The sequence below is a fragment of the Manacus candei genome, unplaced genomic scaffold (genome assembly GCF_025592945.1).
Source record: "Manacus candei isolate 608988 ecotype Guabito, Panama unplaced genomic scaffold, ASM2559294v1 h1tg000013l, whole genome shotgun sequence".
NCBI lineage: Eukaryota > Metazoa > Chordata > Aves > Passeriformes > Pipridae > Manacus > Manacus candei.
The window spans coordinates 6,514,585-6,536,277 of NW_026138061.1; the positions used below are offsets into that span (position 1 = coordinate 6,514,585).

At 37.3% G+C, this 21,693-nt stretch overlaps 1 protein-coding gene across 2 annotated transcripts in view; it reads right to left on the reverse strand.

Moving 5' to 3' along the window:
* The window catches only part of ADCY8 (adenylate cyclase 8), a 127,491-nt gene that overhangs the window by 57,539 nt on the left and 48,259 nt on the right, over positions 1-21,693 (reverse strand). For both annotated transcript variants that reach the window (XM_051778525.1, XM_051778524.1), the window contains exons 3-5: positions 19,942-20,072; positions 17,116-17,227; positions 7,128-7,255 (exon numbers count right to left, since the gene is read on the reverse strand). In XM_051778525.1, coding sequence (XP_051634485.1) covers positions 7,128-7,255; positions 17,116-17,227; positions 19,942-20,072 — 371 coding nt within the window. The remainder of the gene's footprint in view (positions 1-7,127; positions 7,256-17,115; positions 17,228-19,941; positions 20,073-21,693) is intronic.

Sequence of the window (21,693 nt, forward strand, 5' to 3'; positions counted from 1 at the left end):
GTTGTAAGGTATTAAACTGAATAAAGAATAAGTGGTTGTAGTTTAAATGTGAGGGGATTAATATGTAAAAAGCCATGGAATTATAAGTATTCTTTTTCTTTAAAATTCAGAGTGGTATGGGGTAAAACAGACTTCTGAATTATGTAAATAAGGGGGCTTCATCATGGTCAGATCCAACTCCCTAATAGCCAGACTACCACCTAGTTTAGGAGGTCTTGTTTATTATAACTATAGGAAAAAAGCACTTAAAACCTTTGAGACAATAAAGTTTGGATCACCTTCATCAATAGTGGTAGCTCTAATTCATTCAGAAAAAGCTTTTCATAAATAATAGCATGTACTAGGTACTGAAAAAATGAACAGAGTTCATTTTGCATAAGCTCAGGTGTTCCACATCTTTTAGTTCTCTCTCTTAAATTTATTCAACTGTCAATGAAAATTCTAATTAAAAAAAATGTATTTGTTTCAACTACTTTACAGCTCTCTGCAAATACTTTGACAAAGTGCATGCATGAAGATGCATTATTGATGATCTATAAAGCAGCCCTGTTTAGTTCACAAGTGGTTTGACATCTTATCCAGGATGAGGTAACCGTGACTGATGTTATTCATGCCATTCATCTAATTTTAGTCCAGAAAGTGATAAAAAAAAATAATTGATTTTAATTGGATCTTGACATTTCCTTCTGGTCATCATTCAATCAATCAAATATTCTTTCAATCAAATACCTATCATTGTTCGATAGGTATTTGACTTTTGTGCTGTTAATCAGAGATTTTTCTAATGTAAAAGGTGAGCCGAAAGCCAGAAATCTGATTTTCAGCCTTTTCTGTAGCTATGAAAAATCTGAATGCCCTGGAATTCACACTTTGCAGGTTCAGAAAATGACACACTGGCTATGTTTGTGCTGACCAGTCTAACTGTGCAAGATTCTGTCTATGCTTTGAGATACTTAAATCAACCCCAGAATGTTTCTTTCCTGGTCAACAAACTCTCTCACAACCTGTTTCCAGATTCAACACTTTGCACGTGATGAAGACCATTTCCAGTAGAGAGTTTGGATGCAACTGCCTGGTTTTGGAAGCAAAAAGATTTCAGAAAAATGGAGTTGGCCAGTCTGTTCCACTTTTTCTTAGTCACAGTAAACGTTCCCTGGGGCTGTTTAATTCACCCATCAAGTCATAGTTGCTATTATCCTCATGCAGATGTAATAGGAAGGTCTATGTATTCTGTTTGAAATAAATAAGGGTCTTAGCTGACCCTGCTTTGAGCAGAAGGGTGAACTCCTGATACCCTCTTGTCATGGTTTGAGAGCCCCAAAATCCAATTCCCTAGTCCAAACCCCCTCTCACATCTCAACATAGTGTGAGATGGTTTTTCCAGACACCACAAGAGACTCAAAATGGGGCAAAGGGATTATATATTACAATGACTGTACAAATAAATACTACAATACATTATATACAATCTTAGCTATCTCTACCATGACATAAAAGTATTTACAATGGATCAAATCTTTTCTCCCCTCCAGATAAAAGTCCAGGAGGGAAGAAGGAAAAGATCTTTTCCACTTTCAGAGCAGCATTATCTTCAGAGTAGCAGTCTATCTCTCTCTCTTCCCTGCAGCAGCTGTAGCTGGATCTCTGCCAGTACACACGAGGGGGGTATCCAAGCCCTCTCGGTCACTCGTCTCCAAGTGAGGGTCTTCTCTTCCATGGGCTACGTTCACCCGGACACGGTCGTCTCACCACGGTCATATCAACAAAGCTCAGAGGTCTTTCTGATGGTCCGTATCTTCAGGGGATTCAAGCCCCTTTACAGAGCTCTGTGCTCTGTCTCAAGCGGGAGGGGGCCCAAGGTCACCCCCTCCGCATTCCTTTGGAGTTTTCCAGCTCTTTTCTGCAGTGCTGTAGCACTCTAAGACTCTTTCAAGTAAGAGTCCATCATCCTCCTCTCTCTCGGAGGTCTCAGAGGGATTTGGGGTCTTTTGGTTCAGTTCTTACCCCAACTTTGTCTCTGTCTGAGCTAGTTCTCTCTCTCTGCTGCTGGCTCTCGTCTCTCAGACAACTGTGTCTCTCTGCTCAGCTGCATGCTTGTTTCTGCTGCTTCTCCAGTTCAGTTCTTATCTTTTGGCTTTCAGCCATAGCCTCTGTTCACTGCTGTCTCTGCCGCTGCTCTTGGTGCTCACTCAAGGTGGAGAAAACTCCTTCAGCTTTCTAGCTACAGGCACTTAGCCCAGTCTAACACTGTTCCAAGTCCCTGCAGACCCCCCTGCCAGAGGCTGGAGGGGGGGGCCCAGAGGCCCCAAGGGACTCCGAGACCCTTCCTTGTGGCTCTACAACATGGCTACTTCTTCAACAACAACTACAACTACCTTCTCTTCCGTTCTGCTTGTGATATGTTTATATTTTGCAGAAGTGCTCATTGGGTAAAACCTCAAGGGTTACCACCCCCTGGGGTTTTATCATTTTATAACTTCAGGGGGAAAACTGTTTCCCCCCACCACATCTCTCCCAACTGAACTGTCCTATGATCATAAGGTTCAGTTACATCGAGAACTTTTTGGTTTGACTCAACAGAATTGTGGAATTTTCCTAAATGAACTAAAATGCTTTTTGGTGCTGACATGAGAGGGTAGTAGGTGAACTGAGTTAAATAACCTTCTCAGTAGGACTCTGGAAACTTTGTCATGCTTGTGAAGGAGATATCCATTATTTTAAAAAAACTACATAGCAGGATGCACTAAACTACTGAACACTTTAAAGAATCCAGCTCAGGTAATATGATTTATGGGATGCAACACTTTGTAGGGGAACTTTAGACAGGTTGAATTTACAATTTAAGGGAGATACTATCCCAAGAAGCCAGTTTGAAATAGCTCCAGGGTGAGTTTAACTTGGAATTAAAGCTGGAATCCAGTGTCAGCAGAAACTACTATATAGAGAAGTTTCATATCATCAGATTTATCACTAATATAACTGACTTGCTCTGAGTTCAGACAGATGCTATAGCAACATGGGCAGAGTTAAAGTACTGCTACATTCCTGTTTCTTATGTCAGTCTGCTCTGAGAGGCAGGAAAATAGTATATTACAAGAGACCACACAGAGTATTATTAAAATTTTTCTTTTTCGTTTGAAAACTATGTTATAAAATATATATACTTCTATGCTATTTTGCAAATATAGCTTTGATGGTATTTGGTGGCACATTCAAAGGAAAGTGATCCCAGAAGTACATAAACCTATTCATCTCTGCCTGGTTCAGTTCACATAGGCATCCAACAGAAAAAACAGGGAAAGACAAACTGTCCTCATGCTCTTTTCATTCAGTCAGTGGCTGAAACAGGCACGTGGAGGTGACAATATGATCAAGTCTGGTGTGAAACCAATTCACTCTGAGAACTGTCTGAAAAGGGCAGGCTGAACTTGTGAATAGCTTGCAATGTCCCTTTCCACCACCACACAGAAATGAAGGTAAGCATTAGGTTTTGGTTTTGTGAAGACTTATTCTCTCTTCTGGGAATCAGACTTTGTTGTGTCATGGCAGAGCCTTGTACATTATAGAAGAAATAATCTGTGGAAGGAACTGGATCAATTGTATCATTATATAATTATATAATTAAATAATGCTTTACTAATAATGGAATATGAAATAATTTGTGGCTATTTTACTGCCTGAGTAACTCTTTTAACAATCATTGATTACTTCATGATTTTTGTTAATACTCAACAGATGAAGTTAAAAGCAGCTTTTTCATGCTAAGGGGCAGGAAACCTGTAGGTCAGTCAGTGAGATCATCTGAAATAACTGTGGTGTTTTGAGGTATTTTTTTATGTGGGTTTTGGTTTGATTTTTTTTCTAGTTTTCCTTTATTTCCCTCTCTCATGAATACATCTTAATATTAATTACAGACTTTTAATGAAGACAAGCTGTTATCTAATTTCTGGAGTTTAGCTTATATTGCATGCTGGGACTATTTATTCTGTCATAATAATTACTCTTTGAGCTGGTATTTTAGTGGGAAATAATCCAACAAATGAAACCACTCAGGACTCCTTGATTTACCAATCAAATATACCAGCACAAAGGTTTGTTTGAATTTCCACTGTTATAGGTATTGTGCGATTTCCCTTTTTATACTGTGAGGGCGAGTCCTTGAGGAGTTGAGCCTCACAGAACATACCTCCCTCTTCTCCTCCCAGTCACAGAGATTTTAGGAATAAGGACATTTGAGAAGGTGGTGTTATCTCTTACACCCACTTAGCTTGGGTTATAACTGTGAAAACGAAACATTATCATCTGATGACTAAGCATTCCACTAGTATCTCATTTCTATCAGCTGTCAGTACAGACAGGCATTAATACAATAAAATTAAACACAAGGAGAGTTGTGCTGCGTGTGAAAAGGTACTAGAACCAGCTAAACAAATGAACCCCTCATGAAGAGCTTATTATTTTTATTTTAATTTGCATTTCCAGTTGAAGCTAATGAGAATTTAGAGGATGTTGGGTTTTGCAAGACAGATGGAGTTAGGATTTTTGCTCATGCTCAAATGTAATGGAGCAAAGCTGCCTTACTTTGGAGTAAATATCAGATTTCATGGAACCTTCCCATGGTTGAAAGTTGTCTTTCAATTGTTCTCAACCGTTAAGGGAGCAAAGTACAAGAAGACAGATTAGAATAACAATAATAGCTTTTCTTTTGTAAGATTTTTAACAAGGCACAGTGATGCAAAAAAATCATTACAGAGAAAATCATAACCTTTCTTGGATTATTCTGTTGAGTTCTGAACAGTTCATTTTCAAAGAGAGAAGTGGAGCTGCAAGACTTAAGTCTAGATCCTCAAGTATATGAGCATAAAATCAAGATGTAGACTCTCAATTAACAATAAATTAACAATTTAGATATATGGGTGTAAGCTGAATGAAAACACTCAGAAGTCCCTTGTGTGACAACCTGTCCATGTAGATTTATTTTACATGTTGTGTAATGAATGGATTTGACATTCTTGTTCTAATCCCTTTGATCGTGAAGTCATCAAGGAGACTGGAAGGAATATTTGGCAATGATACCCTGAGGTCATGGGTTTTTTGGGCACTGCCTCACCAGAAGTGTTAGTACTGATCACTACAATGTTACCAACTACCTGTTGTCAGTGGAGAGAAATGTTTGTCTGTATAAGTTCAATGTAGTGTTGAATCTGAAGGGCGGTTTCTCATAATTTGAATCGTCTCCCTATTATTTTAGACATACAAAATATTTATTTTATAAAAAGTTCAGATGAAGATAAAAAATTTTATAATCATTAAAATGTCATTTCCAGCAGGTTTTAAATACGATAAAATTCCATAGGGACGAATATCATAAAAGCTCAGTTTTCTAAAGAGGATTTTTTTCATCTTAACTAAGAAAGACATTTACTTCTTTAATTTTAAATAATAGACTGTAGATAATTCTAAATTCTCTCAGAAACGTAGACTTAATTATTTCTAATATTCCATGGCAGGATTCGTCCTCCCTGTCAACTATATAAGCACACATTAGGATCAGTAACATAGGACTCATACTCTGAACTCCTATACTCTGACTCCTATACTTTCCCAAGAAAAGCCTGGGGAAAGAATCATGCTCATTGAATAGACAGAAATTCAGATACTGGGATTATCAAACAAGTTGGAGGAGACCTGAGTTGAATTAGTCTGGGATGGACAACCCAAGCCCCAATGGACTTTGGTTTCATGGCTCCGACTGACTATGGCTGTCATTTAAGACAGTAAAAATAGACCATCATTTCTACTGGATTACTGCCTTCATGACCTGATTCATGAAAGGGCACAAGGTGTTATAGACTTCATTGCACATGTGTAAGGAGATTCAGAGAAATTTAATGTCTTAGAAGGAAAAGGACTTACAATGGGTTGGTTGCAGGTGGTATTACCAAGCAAATACAAAAGTTTTGATATGTGTCTCCAAGAAATTTTAACAATGCCGGTACATTTTTTCTCATCACTGTGTTCTCTAATTCATTTCACTTTCACTGTGGGGATTCCAGAAGCAAAATATTGATTACTTTGTGCAATATTTAGTCTGCGATAATTGAATCCAGCCTTCTTAGATATCATTGTTGCATAACCATTATTCAGTTAGATTTTTCCATTAATTAATTTTTGTAAAATTCTTTCTCTATTAAGAGCTCAGTAATGTAGCTGCAGTATGCATTAACTGTCTGATGTATGTCATAGGACAGACTCAGATTAAAGGGGTAAAGCAGTCTGGAAAAGAAGCAGATAAAGAGATTGGACAGTAATATACCCACAGAAAAAAGAGAATACTTGTGTTAGGTTACACTGTTTTATAAAAAAACAGTGAATGAAAAATTATTTGGATATGAGTAACTAAAGAACTTTGACATGTTATACCAATAAAAAATTACAAGGATTAAAAAGATGGAGAAAACCTTTCTCAGAGCATTAGATGTCAGCCACTGTCATGGTAACTCACCGGACAAGCTCTACACATGGACTACTGAAACACGGTTATTATTAAGTATAATTGCATCAAAATACAATAATCTATCAGCAACATAATTATATTTACATGATGAGAACACATCCCTTAATTAAAACACTTCCAGTGCTTGTGGATTTAAGCACCAACCTAATTTAACAGGTAAAATTTGCTCATCTGGCAAATCTCAGTGCTTATGAGTTTGTCTATGAGTTAGTTTCCAGGCTAAAGGATAGCCACAGCTGTCTATTTTGTTTTTATATTGTTGTTTAATTTTATTAAAGGGATTATAGGAAGCAATTCCTCCTCCTCAAACTCCTCTTTATAAAGACAACAGTACAAAATGAGAACTGTCAAGAACTGTGAAACCTCTCACTTGCAATGCACACACAGCTATTTTGTTACATCTCTAAAGCAGCACAGGTTAATAAAACAATTCAGTAACTGTTCCCATGCACTACATAGATCAAAAAGGTCCTGCCCTTTTCACAGTGACAATCCTAAGGTTTCTGATCCAACATAAGAATTACTTGTCTAGTAATAGCATTCTCAGGGAAGAAGTTCAGGACACTGGCAGAAACAACGAATTGGGAAGAATGGGAAAAAAAAGCATTACCTGATAGTTTTGATCATGCTGAGCCCCATTTCAACACAGCAGTGTGCATGGTCCTGGCGAGGTTCTGGCAGCCCTGACACACAGTAGTAACAGTCCCCCAGAATCTTTATTCTGAGACAGTGATGTTCCTAAGCATAAATGTATGAAAGAGATAGAAAATATTCGTGGTTATTTTTTTATAATTTTAATGTGAATATGAAAGTGGTAGAAAAATTACTGTATTAAAATAAAACCAAACCAAACCAAACCAAACAAACAACTCCCTCCAAAAAACACAACAACAATAACAAAAAAAAAGACAAAAAACACCCCAAAACCAACCAAACAAAAAGAAACCAACTTATTTCTGTATGTTTCCTGTTTGTCACTAATACAAGTGTGATTTATATAATTTTTGAAATAAAGTATCTTTCCATTTTCAGCACAAAAAGATATAGTGCTTTTTCTTCTATGCTAATCCAAGTAGCCCTTGTTGGTAAGGAGAAAGGTTTCGTCAGAGCTAGGTGGAAGCTAGGCCAACGATTCAGAAACACCAGCTGAGATAATGAATAACCCATTTTAGACTATATTCCTCCAGGGCATCTTTTTTGCCCCCTGTTTACACTAGAAATAAATGAAAAACCTCTTTCCTCCCACTGATAATCCCTGCCCAGCTAATGTTTCCACTGTCACACTCAAGCATTCCCAACAGCTATAGGAGCTTATAAAGTATCTGCATGTCAAGGATCTCAAAAAAGGTGTCTTGCATTAGGCTCATGCTGTGGAGAAAGGATGTGTCTTTGGCATACAACTAGAGACATCCTTTAGCCTAGGAGCAAATTGTGAATTTAATTTCTAAAACAGCAAAATTTGGCCTATGATATGTGTTTCAGCTTTTCTCTTCTCTCTGGCAACCTGTGGTGGAGACTGCAGTAATCAAAGGAGTGGGGATACATTAAGCACACTGGTAAAAAAAATTTAAGTAGGATATAGGAGCATATGTGAATGCTGGCTCTGCCCCAGGAATTGAGTATTGTCCAAATGAATGGGACTACAGGCCCCATTCAAAGTTTTCCCATTCTAGGGAGAATGAAGCTTTGTAGTTAACCTCAGACAAGTCTTTAGCAATCCTGGAGTGACACAGGGAACCTACACACTTGTACCCAAAGCTTTTTCCGAAGTCAGCTGAAGCCTTAAGCATTCCAGTGAGAGTAAAATCTGCCCTGGGCACAGGGCCAAAGTAAGCTGATTCACCCCAAAATCTCCTTAAACCATCAGTAGGAGCTGACTGTGTTTGAAGCTTTGGTTAAGTCTGCAGCTAATACCGATGCTGTCTTGCAGAGTGCAATGCTCTGCTATCCAAGTTTCACACAAAATTCCAGACTGAATTCATATGTAGCTCTCCTTTTTCCTTGCCCCCTTCTCTTCAACCTGTCTGCAGACCCACACAAGTGAACACTGGGCATTTTTCATATGTCTGCAACTGAAATTGTACATCCTAAAATCCACCAAAACAATGGGGGTTTTTGCACATTTCCTCCTCAATGGAAAAAAAAAATAAAATAGAGAGTTTCACCTTTTTTTTTTGCTATAGACTGAAATTATGAATCATAAAGGTTAATTGACAAGTGGGTAGGGCTCAATGTCAAACTGTTAATGGGCTTCCTTAAGCTTCAGTTTGTGTTCCCTGGTTAGCCAAAATGTAAAGAGATAAAGACATTATAAACCAGAGATTCTAAAGTTCTTTGGCTTTTTTAATAGTGTAATTCAAGTGATTTATATTCTAAATTATTCTTGCTTTTACATATACAAAGTAAAAGGATCATTTATAATGTCATATTGGTTTGACTGAGGTGGAATAAAGTAAAAAGCAGCATTTTCACTCTGCTAAGTCACTGCATATACATTACAAATAATATCTTCATAGTAGAATAGAGGATAAAAAAAGGAAAACCAGTCAATTTCTAGGAAAGAAAGAAAGAAAGAATGGAAGAAAGGAAGGAAGACAGATATATCTCAAGTATTATCATATTTTAGTTTTTTAATTACATTTTTGCATGCAACATTTATCATGCACTTGTAGAACCTGCTTATCTGAGGATGTGGGAAGCACCTATTAAGTGAGAATCTAATTCAGTACAGTTAAAAACATAGTCTACAACAGAAAAAACCCCTCAGTTGTTTGGTTCTTAATGCCTTGCCTAAACTGGCTGAAGTGTTGATCCCAGTAAAGACAGGTGAAACTTCTGTCACCTTGCTGCATGTCTGAAATTCAGAACAAAGTAGACAATTCCAGAGATGTGCTTTTTACAAGAATAAGAAATAAGAATCTGAAGCATGACAAGACCTGCTGATTAGGGTCTGCGGTACGCAAGCGCGAGTGTGTGTGTGACACAGGAGATCTGTTCAGCTGCACATGACTGTTTGTTTTTTCTTGTCATGATATGTCACCTCACTCATTTGCCAGAGCTCAGGAAGTTGTCTATGGAGCGAGATATCCAAACGGAGATGACTGTATGTAGGTGTCCATATGCCAGCCAGCAGTCAAGCTTGCCACTACCGTCAGAGGAGAGCCAGGCAGTGCAGTCAGGGGAGCCCGGGGACCGATTCAGCTCACAGCCAAAGCACTTGTCTGGGCTTCAGTTCAGTTGTGTGTTCCTAAACTTGCAGTGTATCGGTGAGACACTTGGGTATGTGAAAGACCCACACAGGACTAACAAACATGACATAAGATTTACATCCCACCGGACCAGTGCAGGGGTCAGGCAAGGTGTGTCTATTAACACAAGAAGCCACAAGGAGCTTTTAAATGATTCTTTATCTTCTTCTTTTTTCCTCTTTGTCAAATTATTGTGACACTTAAATGTGAACTGTGTTATGGTCTGGCTAAATTGCTCTCATGCTTTTTATTCTTCCCTTATTATTCCCATTATAGTTGTTTCAGAAGTAAACTCTGGACTTTTTATCACTGCAAATATTTCACCTAGAGCAAGATAATTCAAAAACTGACAGGAAGGACAGGGGGATAATGGCATCTGCCTTTGGCAGAGGACTTCATAGTCTCCTGAGATTCCCTCCAATAACTCAGTAGTCTAATCACATCTACAATTTAGACTGGAGGCTTAGTTGGAGTGGTTGTACTAATGCACTAAGGTTAGATTCATGGCTAATGTGGGTAGCCATGCTGTAGTTTTAAATAGGAGACAGTTTTGTAAGGGCCTACCCACTTTTCAGGGGTATAAAATAATAATAGTAGAAATCAAGATTTTTGTCATGCTGTAGAGCTCAAGCCCACTTCCTAAAATCATCTCAATGCAGTGGTATCTTAGAGTGTAAAGGTGAAATTAAAAGAAAATTAATAAAAAATCCAAACGTATGAAGAAACTGTAAAATGAGTAAATTATTTAAATAAGAGAAAATGGGCCCACAGGAATATTGATACAGGTAATATTTTTCAATACAGTGTTAAAACACTGTTGTGAGTCTATCATCATCTTCTCTTTAATTTATTCTATTCCTGTTTCCCTTTTCATAAGCAATTCCAGACGCTGTCCTTGGGCATGTAAATGACAACTGATATTATACAGACATTCACATGAGTATCCATCAGCCTCACACCCCTTCCCATATTCATTCATTAATAGCAATTACTGAAGGTATCAATTAAATTCTCAGCTTGTCACAAATAGGGGCTCTTTTCCCTCCTTACTTGCAGTTTTTCATTTGCTGCAAGTGAAAGATTAAGGGGCCTGATTCTGCCAAGATTAATTCCAATCAGAATTTTTGCCTGGGGAATATTGAGCAGACTCAAACACTCAACTATTTTAAATAATATTTCTAGATTAATTCAGTGGCAATTGATAAGAAATCTTTTTCCAATTCACCGTAATCCAGAGCAAAAGAAAATATGCATATTTTTCATAAATAATTATCTCGTATGTGGTGAATGATTTATGTTTGAGCTTATTAAATACACCCCTAGTGACTGGAAAGGAAGCCAAGTAAATTGGCATAAGGTGGAGCTGCAGAAATGAGTTGCTCAAATATCGAGTTACTGAAAGACACAGTCAGAGACTTCATTAATATTTCTTGTTTCCTTGGGCTAAATTTCTGACAAGGGGAAAAAAGTTATTGTGTTTTATAAGTTACGCCATTTTTTAAATTCTGCCCGTGGTGAATTAATCACTTCATCTACTTTTGAAGGGAACACTATAGGCTAGTAAACAACCCACAGAAAAGTCCAATTTTCTTTCAATTTTTATAATTTTAAGCTAAATATTTAGAACACTGTAGATAAGAAATCGCTGAGGCTGAACTACAGAACAAAGCGATAATACACATAAGTCTTCTTTTAAAAGGTAACCAGAATGGGAGGAGGCAGGGACTCGGCCTTTGTCTACAATATCTCAGTTCCTGTAACATTTGCCAAAGGTAGAGGAAACCTGGATAAAGGACTTTTCTCAGCATGAATGGGGCCAAGGCCAAAGCTCTTAATCAGCAGTCTCGTTTAGGATGGGTAGGAGAGAGAAGTCCATCCAAATTCCTTCTATTTCAGCTCTGTCACTTTGGAAAACAGAGCTGGGACCTTGAGAGAGCCAGATGGAGGGGAGTTCTCAAGCCTGGTGATATAGGCAAGAATGAGGACCAGGTCTGGGACCCAGTTGCAAGGATTGTTTCTATTTTTCATACACATAAAGGGAAAAATGTGGCAATCTTTCATCCTCTGCCTGAAACAGGAAATACTTAAGTATGGTATGGCCCTCTATTAAAAACTTTGTACATATTTTAACAAATAATGCAAGGAATGTTTTTTTTTTTCTTTAGAATAACCTATGGTGAGGTGGTTAAGACTCCTCCAGGCTGACAGAAAATATGGGTTTGGGGTCTCTCATGCTGCAGAAGGAATTGAGGCATGTTCCTGTGTGAGTTTTATAATATATTATACCAACATTTCTGTTCCTTGCCATACTGTAGAAGAAAAACAGCTGTGACTGTTGTGTCTGGTGAGGAATTCGCCTTGCCAGCTAATGTTAATTAGATTATGCCACAATTTCAGATGTGGAAATTCCTGTCAGAAAGATTCAAGGTGTTTCTTTCTAGATAAAGCAAGAGCAATTCTTCAGGGAAATTCTGCCCCTTAGGAGTTTCTAAAACTTTAGTTACTTCAGGTATGTGGGACACTGGTCAGAAACATCTGAACAAGCGTGTGCCCGGGTGGCCAAGAAGGTCAATGGTGTCCTGGCCTGTATCATACTCCAGTGTAACTCTGCTTCTTGATACAGCAACACAAATATACCATCATGGCCAGTCTTTGCAAATGAAGATTTGGGAAAGGTCTTAACCCTTCAAGCCTGTGCAGTGGATTTTTTAGGTGAGACACAGTGTGCGCTGAACTGAGCCCACCCTTTAATCCTGAGGTTCATCTGCCGGGGCCGAGTGAGCTCAGACAGTGGCAGCGAGGTCCTCAGGACGTAGGTTTGTTTAGAGTGACCTTCTCTTAGATGGATGGCCTTACAGGGCTGACGAGCTCCATCTGCCTGGAGGAGTTTCCTGACCGGGAATCGCACCCAGGCCGCGGCGGTGAGAGCGCCGCATCCTAACCACTAGACCACCGGGGGTCCTCAACACAAATATATACATGTGAAGAAATTTGCAGCCTTTTTTTACTAGCATATATGTTAAAACAGACAGTGTGTTTTTTAGGGAGTCTCTGGACTCCTGCAGATTATATGCTTGAAGGTAATATCACCAAAGAACAAAGCACTGCCAGCTCAGAGCTGAAATGTGGCCTGGAACAGTAAAGCACTTCAAGAGGAGTATCTTTGTCATGGAAGCAAAAGAGCCACCAGTCGTCCCTTCCTGATACCAGCAGGTACAGGTATTGTACTGGGGCTATAGGCTGATGCATTGTTGTGGAGTTAGGTTGGTTGTAGTTAGGTTGGTTTTCACCCCTGGAAAAACTAGTCACAAGTAAAATTGGTAACACACTATTGGATGAATTTTTGGCAGCTTCTCTGCAACATCACAGGAGAAAATATAATCAAGGTTAGAGAAAAAGGACACCTCTCTTAGAAAAAAAAACCAAACAAAACAAAACCATCACTTCTTTAATAAACTCATTTATTTAGGGTTTTAGTCTTTCCTCTTTGTCATATCTGAAACCGAATCTACACACAGTATAGATGCATTTAGAAATATGACAATTTAAAACATAATATTGGCTGACACCTAGCACTGCAGAGAAGGCAGAGGAAAAACAAACATCAAAAAAACCTATTATTTCATCAAAGCAGGACCTTTTTTAGGATTAAGTGTCTTACTGAATGTCATCTTGTTTCCCTTCTCTCCTCAAAATTTCTGCCTAAGGAAAGTATTAATATTAATTAAGTTTCTGTTTAGCCCTTTCAGTAGATGAATATATAAGGAAATGTTTTCCTCTTTCTGTTTTATGCCAACTTATTTCTCTTCCTATTTAAATGTCACTTTTCTCTTTAAAAACTATAAATCTTTTACAAATATCATAGAGTGATTAGAAAGAGGAAGTAGATGTACATAACATATTATTGCATTTCTTTCTTATATGAAATATTGAACTTTTATTCAAAGTGTTCTGTGGTAATGATACAGGTATTACAGATTTTTATTAATTATATGCATTGACATATGCCATAATACTTGATGTAACCTAGAGAAGATTAAAAAAAATAATCTCAGAGCTCTCATTCCTTCTGCATTGCTTAATAAGGTTTAATAAGAGAGACAAGAAACTAAGCCAAATTACATTCATCACCAAGCTGTGAAATAGTGTCTTCTTTAATATTATATGATTTATATAAGACATTAGAGAAGATCCAGCAATCCTTTATATGGTACTCTAAAATAATACTTTTATTTAGAAGTAAATAGGGATTTATAAGGATTTTCCTTAAAATCTAAAGAAACTGCCTCAAGCCTTCAGCAATTGACCTCTTTGCTTCGATGGTAATTCTTAGCAAAACCCAAGAGTCTGAGTAACAGTGTCTATTTGAAAGAGTTTTGATAATTCTAGTTAAGCTGATTAAGAAGCAGTTAAGTGATAGATCTGAAACCTAGATGTGAATGTGTAATCTTCCTTACAGGAAGATCCTTCTTGGGAGGTCTTGAAAGGGCCACTTTCCAAAAGGCCTGTCAAGGATTTACAGGCAAGTAAGAAACCTTTGCTAGTAACATTTGCAAAAGGAATAAGACAAATAAAATGAACGATTCCAATGCAGACATCAGGGTCACAACATGACAGCAAAGACATAAACCCCCAAAATAATATTTTTCAGTACAAAAGTGTTATTATTGTATGCTCAGAAACATGATATTTGGACAACGATCAGAGAAAAAGAGAATAGGAGGAATGGTGTTAGTCTGCCTCCATCATGCTAGTAGAGGTTATGTCCAGAACACTTTTTTCAGTGCTTTAAAAGGGATTCAGGAAAAGTGGAGGTGTTCCAGAAAAGCAGTCCCCAAAACTATTTGAAGTAATAAATCTTATGGAGTAAAAAACCTCACAATGAGTTTGGTCTGTTTCTTTTATCAAAAGGAAATGTGAGAGGCACCTTGATCAAAGCATGCAAATGTATTCCCAGAGAAAGTCAGTAGCTACAAGATTGTTCTTTTGTCTGAGAATAATGGGTCATAGCAAGAATCAATGGATGTAATTCAAAGTCAGAAAAAAATCAAACAGGAAACGAGCCATGCTGAATTAACAGTGTGAGTCTTAAGGCACTGGAAGAGACTATCAAGACACACAAGTATTTCTCCATCTTCTAGTACCTTCAGATGAAGACCAGGAATTTTTCCAAAAGATACACCTTTACCAGGTGTGAAAGCTTCATACAATATCAGTTGGGTAGGTTGATATGTCTGTGTAATTCATAAGTCCTTAAAATCTGGGACAAGAACCAGTCAGCATCCATTTCCAAAAAAGGCAAAGGTTAAGTTCAATACAAGTTTTAGACACTTTTATTTTAGGCAGTTGGCCCCCTCCATAAGAGTCCAGTGAAGAGTCTTGATTTCCTATAAAGTGAAGAGGGAGAATTCATCTCCTTGGGTTGGTCAGAAACACCAAAAACCTCTCTAGGGAACCAAGAGAGGCTCCTCTCTGTTGAGCATCACTTTTGTCAGGATATCAGACAGTTGTCATGACATCCAGGTCTCAGAAGTCACATAAAAGGAACACAATCAAAATGTCTTTCTTTTTTCTAAATTTTAATTAGTCCTGGTCAGATCATTCTAATCTCTGTTGTCAAATCTGTTCAATTTTTGCAGTGATTCTTGCCTGTGTCTTCCACTTTTTCAGAGGGTTGTTCTAGACCAGTGGATTAGTCTAATCAAGGATGTGTAGAAGAAAAAAGCAAATTCCTAAACTACGAAAGAAAATGCATGAAGGAGCCTAGACTCTTGAATTTAGGGACTGGGACTTCCCATATAATTAAAAATACCAAGTGGCAAGTGAGGGAAGATTCTCTGGATTAGACTTTTGGGTGTCAATGCCTTCCTTATTCTTAAATCCTTTATTGGATCTAGTCTTTCTATACATAATCTCTATTAGTTAAATATAGATTATGGAATGATTATAAAATATGGTTAATGATCATGAATGCCAGCCAAAACTGAATTGTGAAGCAAGGCGATAAAACATTTTATGTACACATTCTTCCTAAAATATTTCTGTGACATACATTCATTTAATTTGGTGTACAATATATTTCTTCAGTTAAGGTAGCTATTTTTGTCAAGCCATACAAAAGCAGACATTACTCCTATGAGGCTTCAAAAGACAAGACTGAGATAATTCTTTCACCGTGCTTGGTTTGCAGTGTAGATCAAAATTGATGAGAGGTTTTTGTTTGCAAAGCAAATATTATAAGTTGCATTTACCAACTTGCCATACCCAGGCAATGGGTTATAGTATCACTCTGTACATAAGAAAATTTGCTATTTGATATAAAAATAGTTGACTCTAAAGAGCTCTGAAAAATTATGGAAGTCTTGCCTTCTTTGATTTTAATTTGTAAGCTAAGAGAAAACTCCAAGGTTCTCACTGATGCCCATGCAATTAATGTACAAATATCCCATAACCCTGAACTAGAAATATATAAAAATCAGCGAGGGGTGTAGATCTGTACATTAGACCAAGTCACCGTGGGCTAGCTTGATAGTAAACAGATAACATGGTCTGTGGTGTTCAGAATGAAGTTCACGTTTTCCCACAGTAGGTGGGAACATTTGGTTGGATAAATTATAGGATAAACTCTATTGAATGTACCTCATTGCCTCCACTTGATAGCCTTATTAGTCAGCTCAGATGTTGAAACCTAAAGATAGTCTCATTAAATGAAATTTTGACCAAAGAAACTTGAAAAAGAATAAAAGATGCTAGCCTAGCAAAACTGAGTATGTGATCTGCTTGTATTTTTGTGCTCTGTTTTTTTTCCTGGTCAGTGCTAATTAAGTAGCAACTAATTTGTCTGATGTAATAATTTCCTCTGCTGTGTTTAATTAATTTCATTGTTGAGTTAGACAGAATCCAACCTAAAGATTGTAAACCCTACTAGTAACTAACCATTACAATGATTGTGGGGAGTGATTACATGACCTTAACCTTCCTCAGTCCTCAGATGAAAAGACAAAATGAAACTATGGTCTAAAAAAAAAAAAAAAGACAAAAAAAATTTTCCAGCAAGGACCAGAAGTATAAAGTTTCCTTAGATATTGTGATAGATGATCTGCTTTTGTACCATTCTTGGTCCAGCACCACAGAAGCACAAGTTCTGCTAACTACCTCAGTTTTCACTTGCTATCAGAACTCATCACTTTTGATGAAATTTCTCAGTGTCTTCCAACCTCAATGGTTGTACAAAGTCCCTATGGGGAAAATCTCGATGATTATTGTTCAAAGTGATCATAGGGTATTTCCCAAAGCTCCCAAATACAGAATTAATTTTGTCTTTTTCCAAATACACTGTGTTTAACTCACGTGTGCTAGTCGATCAAATCTGGCAAAGAGTTCATTCAGCATTCGGACCAGCTCCTGGGCTGACAGAGTTGTGGAAAGGTTGGTGAACCCTTTGACATCTGCAAAAAGAATGCTAAAAAAAAGAAAAAATATTAATATTGCGGTCTATTTCCTTTGATTTCTGAATATCCTAAGTTACCTCCTAGTAATTTACTGTAGAAGGCTCATTTTACTAGTTTTGAAGTCATGCTACTTTTGCTCTAGACTTCTGGAGATTCAGGAGTAGCGAATATAAATATTGAAGGGATTAAACAAATACTACTAAGCAAGAGTTTTGCCCAAAATGAAATTCATAAAATTCTAAATTTTAAAAAAATTCAAGAAAATATATTTAAGCTTTAATAAGTACAGCTATCCCCTTTTATTAATGGGAAGCCTGAGGCATTGTGCACCCTTAATATAGAGGGCTGTATAAAACAGATAGACTTGACACTCACAGGTCTATTAGTATCTGACAGTGTTCTTTGAGGGTGGGTTTATGTATAGCTGGTTTTTTACAGCAGGTTTGATTTCAGCAATTTCATTTTACTGTGATTTTCAGGCTTTTTTAAATCTGTGTACTGTATAAGACTCAAATCCTAAGACTACAGACAGATTAATGACAGTCTTGATATATACCAGGCTCAGGTCAGTTTTACTGCATCAATTTTAGACATTTCACAGAAGTTCCTGAGTCAGAAGTATAGCGTTCTCTTTTTAGGGTATGAATCTTTAATTGGATAATTCCTTTTTCATTTTATTTACTTTACAGGGAGTCCAGTGAGATCACACTTTGATGTTGGGTGTATCAAATTGTGTGCCTGAAGTTGTGGTGGAATCTAAGATAACAAGCTAGTTGCAAACAGAGTTTTATCCTATATTTTAACATCCAGTGAATTTTCTAGTCTTTCAACTGTTCACTGTGCCTACAATGCCCACATGTGAATATAGAGAAACACACACACACAAAGTCTGTGATGTGCAGGTTGTCACCCAGGCCAAAGCACGTAATAGCTCAGTACTTATTAGATGAAAAAAGTGTTGTCTATTTTAAAAAGTAGTAATGTTCAAAAAGTCACGTATCTTTCTGGTACAAACTGGTAATAACACAAACGAATCTTGTTAGCACTTGAAAGTCAACTAATAACTGCTGTTACAATTTGAGTAGCTGAAGATTTTGTTTCACTTTAGCTGAAAGCTTGTGTTAAACAAGATACAATTTGTGTGAGAATTACTAATGTACACAATAATAAATACAGTGATGATCAGGTTGAATAGTGATAGTACAAATCATCTTCAAATGTATGGGCTGGTAGGGATTCGGGTGATGATTAAACAAGAGGCTCACAAAGTTGGTAAGATTTTTACCAGTGAGAAAAAGTAAAATTAAAAGGTAAAGTACCAAGCTCTCTGAAGAGGAATAAATAGTAATAATAGCCAGCATTTATAAAAATAAGATTTTTAAACTGCTATTTTCTACACTTTTAATTATCAAAATAACAAAAGTTTCTAACTGGATACTAATTTTAAGGAATCATATAGTGTTGGTTTAGGTAGTATTTAGTGCTTAACATTTAGGAAAAAAATAAGGTTAAACCTAGTCTTAAAAAGATCTAGTTTCTGGCAGTGTGCATAGAAGTCAACCAGTACCTTTACTGTAAAGCCTGCAGAATCTTAATTTTAAATCTCTTTCAAGCATAAAATATGTTTCGACTTTTTATCTCTCACTGTACCCCTTTTCTATTCAAAAAAAGGGCTATCTTCTCCCTATTTTTATTCTTCTACAGCAATATTTACCTTGGGAATGAAAAAGGTTAATGGAAGACATTTTAATTTAGTGCAACTCAAACCTTTTTTGAGGGTCCTTGATACTTTCAAGCAGATTTAATAGAATAAAATAATATATCTGAGCTACTGCATGGCCACAGAAGAAGTAGATAATCAATTTACTCTTTCGCAGAAGTGCAAATTACAGTTATTGAACTTGTCCAGGCAAAGTTATATTTGGGTTTCATCAAAAGGCAAAGTACATTCTTTCCTAGCAAATTATCTCCCAACATATCCAAGAATGTTATTTTTCACTTCCTTCAGTGATAATTTCAATGTTGCTCACTCTATCATTTGCCTCTGTGGTTTGGGACAAACCTATGAAACATGTTAGCAAAGTATTCTAGTGTTCAGGAACCACAATAGAATCAAGATTCTGTACTGTCATAATTATTCTGGTGTAAAAGTACAATTAGGGCTTATTACCCTGAGTAGCAGCTCATAGGTAGGATAACTATCACCTTCTTGCTAACTAACTCCAGGAAAGGCAAAATTTAGAGATCAGAATAAAGAGATAGGATTAAGAAAATAATAATAAGATTGATTAAATGAAAATGACTACTAAACAGAGGAGCCATATAACAAGGAATCATCTTTAAGAGTATCTTACAAGTCTCCATCTCATGTTTCAGTATGTGAGGTGAACCAATAGGTTGTGGCAGAATATGTGTCCACATGTAAGCAGGAATCCACTTTCTGTGCAATCCTGAACAGCAAGGGTAAAAAAGTGAAGAAAAAAAAAAAGAACCAAATGGTCCACACTCAGAGTTCAGTTCAAACGGATCTTTCTTTGGCAATGGCATCCATCCATCCTGATGAGTAAAATAAGGCACCAAAATGCTTCTCTGCTAAGGGACTAAACAAGCGTACACTAATTTTCTAATTTATTAATTAATAAAGCAACAGAAAGGAAACTCTCAAACAAGAGTCATTCAGCAGCATCTGAGACCTTAAACACTAAAGACAGGCTGCTCCACCCACCTGACATTCTCATAGCGATGAATGTAGATCTTATGAAACTGGTGTTGCAAATGTTCATCCTCTACATTGGTCATGTCATTTATCATTTCCAGGACTACAAACCGTGGTAAGACAGAGAGCACCAGCCGTTCCTAAAACAAAGAGGAAAGCAAAGGGTCAGTATCAGTCTGAACTGGTACTTCACAGTGCCCTGTTTAGAGCTGGATAGCTGGTTATTTAGGGTGTTACCCTCTTCTCTAAAAATTCTTTCTCAGACCTTGTGATAGTTTACCTTACCAACCAACCAACCTAGTCCAGAGTCTAGCATGTCTCTGGACTGACTGGTTTAGATAAAAAAGAATGCAAATTACTTCGACTGAAGCCGTTCAAACTGACCCTCTCTGCTAGGAAGACTGCAGAACATATTCAGCATTTCTGATGAGTTTTGTCTGTGTCTCAGGAACACTCAGGAAGAGTAACATTTGAGACAAGTTGAAATGATACGTGATTATATACATGCACATGCTTACTTATAATGTATATCTTTAATATGTATTAGTAGAGTATCCATGTATATTAGTTCATTATTAGTGTGCAAACACAGTACATCTGTGCATATTAATGTACATGTACTTCTAATATTAGTGTATAAGGAGATACATACCTATAAACACAAGTGCTTTTTTCCAGCCCCTGTCAAATTATAGCTAACCATAGAACTTCCACAGAATTTCAAAGAATATTCTGAATTGGAAGGGACCCACAAAGATCATCCAACTCTTAGGTGAATGGCCTGTATAGGGATTTAATCCGTGACCTTGATGTTATTAGTACCATGCTCTAACCAGCCATATGTAAGCACAGCCAGGAAAGCCCTCAGAAGATAATCAGTCTTTCATGAAAACCCTAGATCACTGCCTGAGAAATTTTAGAATGTCCCTGTTTCAGTAGCTCATCAGTTTGACGGCATCGACAGATTTTGCAAGTATCCAACCCAAATCTGTTTCTCCGCAAATTAAGCTTTCTTTTAATCCTTTCGAAGTGGCTATGGATAATTATTGATTGCTACCTTCTCTGTAATAATCTTTTTGTACTAAAATATTGTTATTTCGTCCCCTTACCCTCAGTCTCTTTTTTTATTCTTTTAATTAGCCAGATTTGTCCAGTATTGGAACATATCACCCCAAATTACTCCAAGGCAAAGCTAACAGTTTTTTGCCGAACTGGTTCTTATGCTTTACAGAATTGCAAATAGTGAAATCTTAGTGAACTAAAGAAGAGAACATAAGTTCTGTAAGCTACTTATCATCAAATTTCAGGTGACATTTCAGTGAATAGGATATGTCTAGGGAAAGCCAGACATGAACCTCCAAATCAGACACATATGGAAACTGCAGGTGACACAGATGAGTAAAGTTCTCCCAGGTAATGCCAACAGAGGAAATACAGTGCAGTGTGAATATCTTCCTGTGTTTTCAAAGGAGTTTAGTAATACTACTGTGGAGAATGCACTTACAGGGAAGGGCATGAAGCTGTGTCAGGGGAGGTTTAGGTCGGATATTAGGAAAACAGTTTTCAACCAGAGAGTAGTTGGACACTGCAATAGGCTCCCCAAGGAAGTGGTCACAGCACCGAGACTGACAGAGTTCAAGATGTGTTTGGACAACACTCTACCCTCCCCTCCTCTTCTCTCCTCTCCCCTTCTCTCTTCTCCTTGCTGTCAGAGAAACTGATGTTGAGTTTTTTGTGGGGCAACTTGATACTAAGAGGATA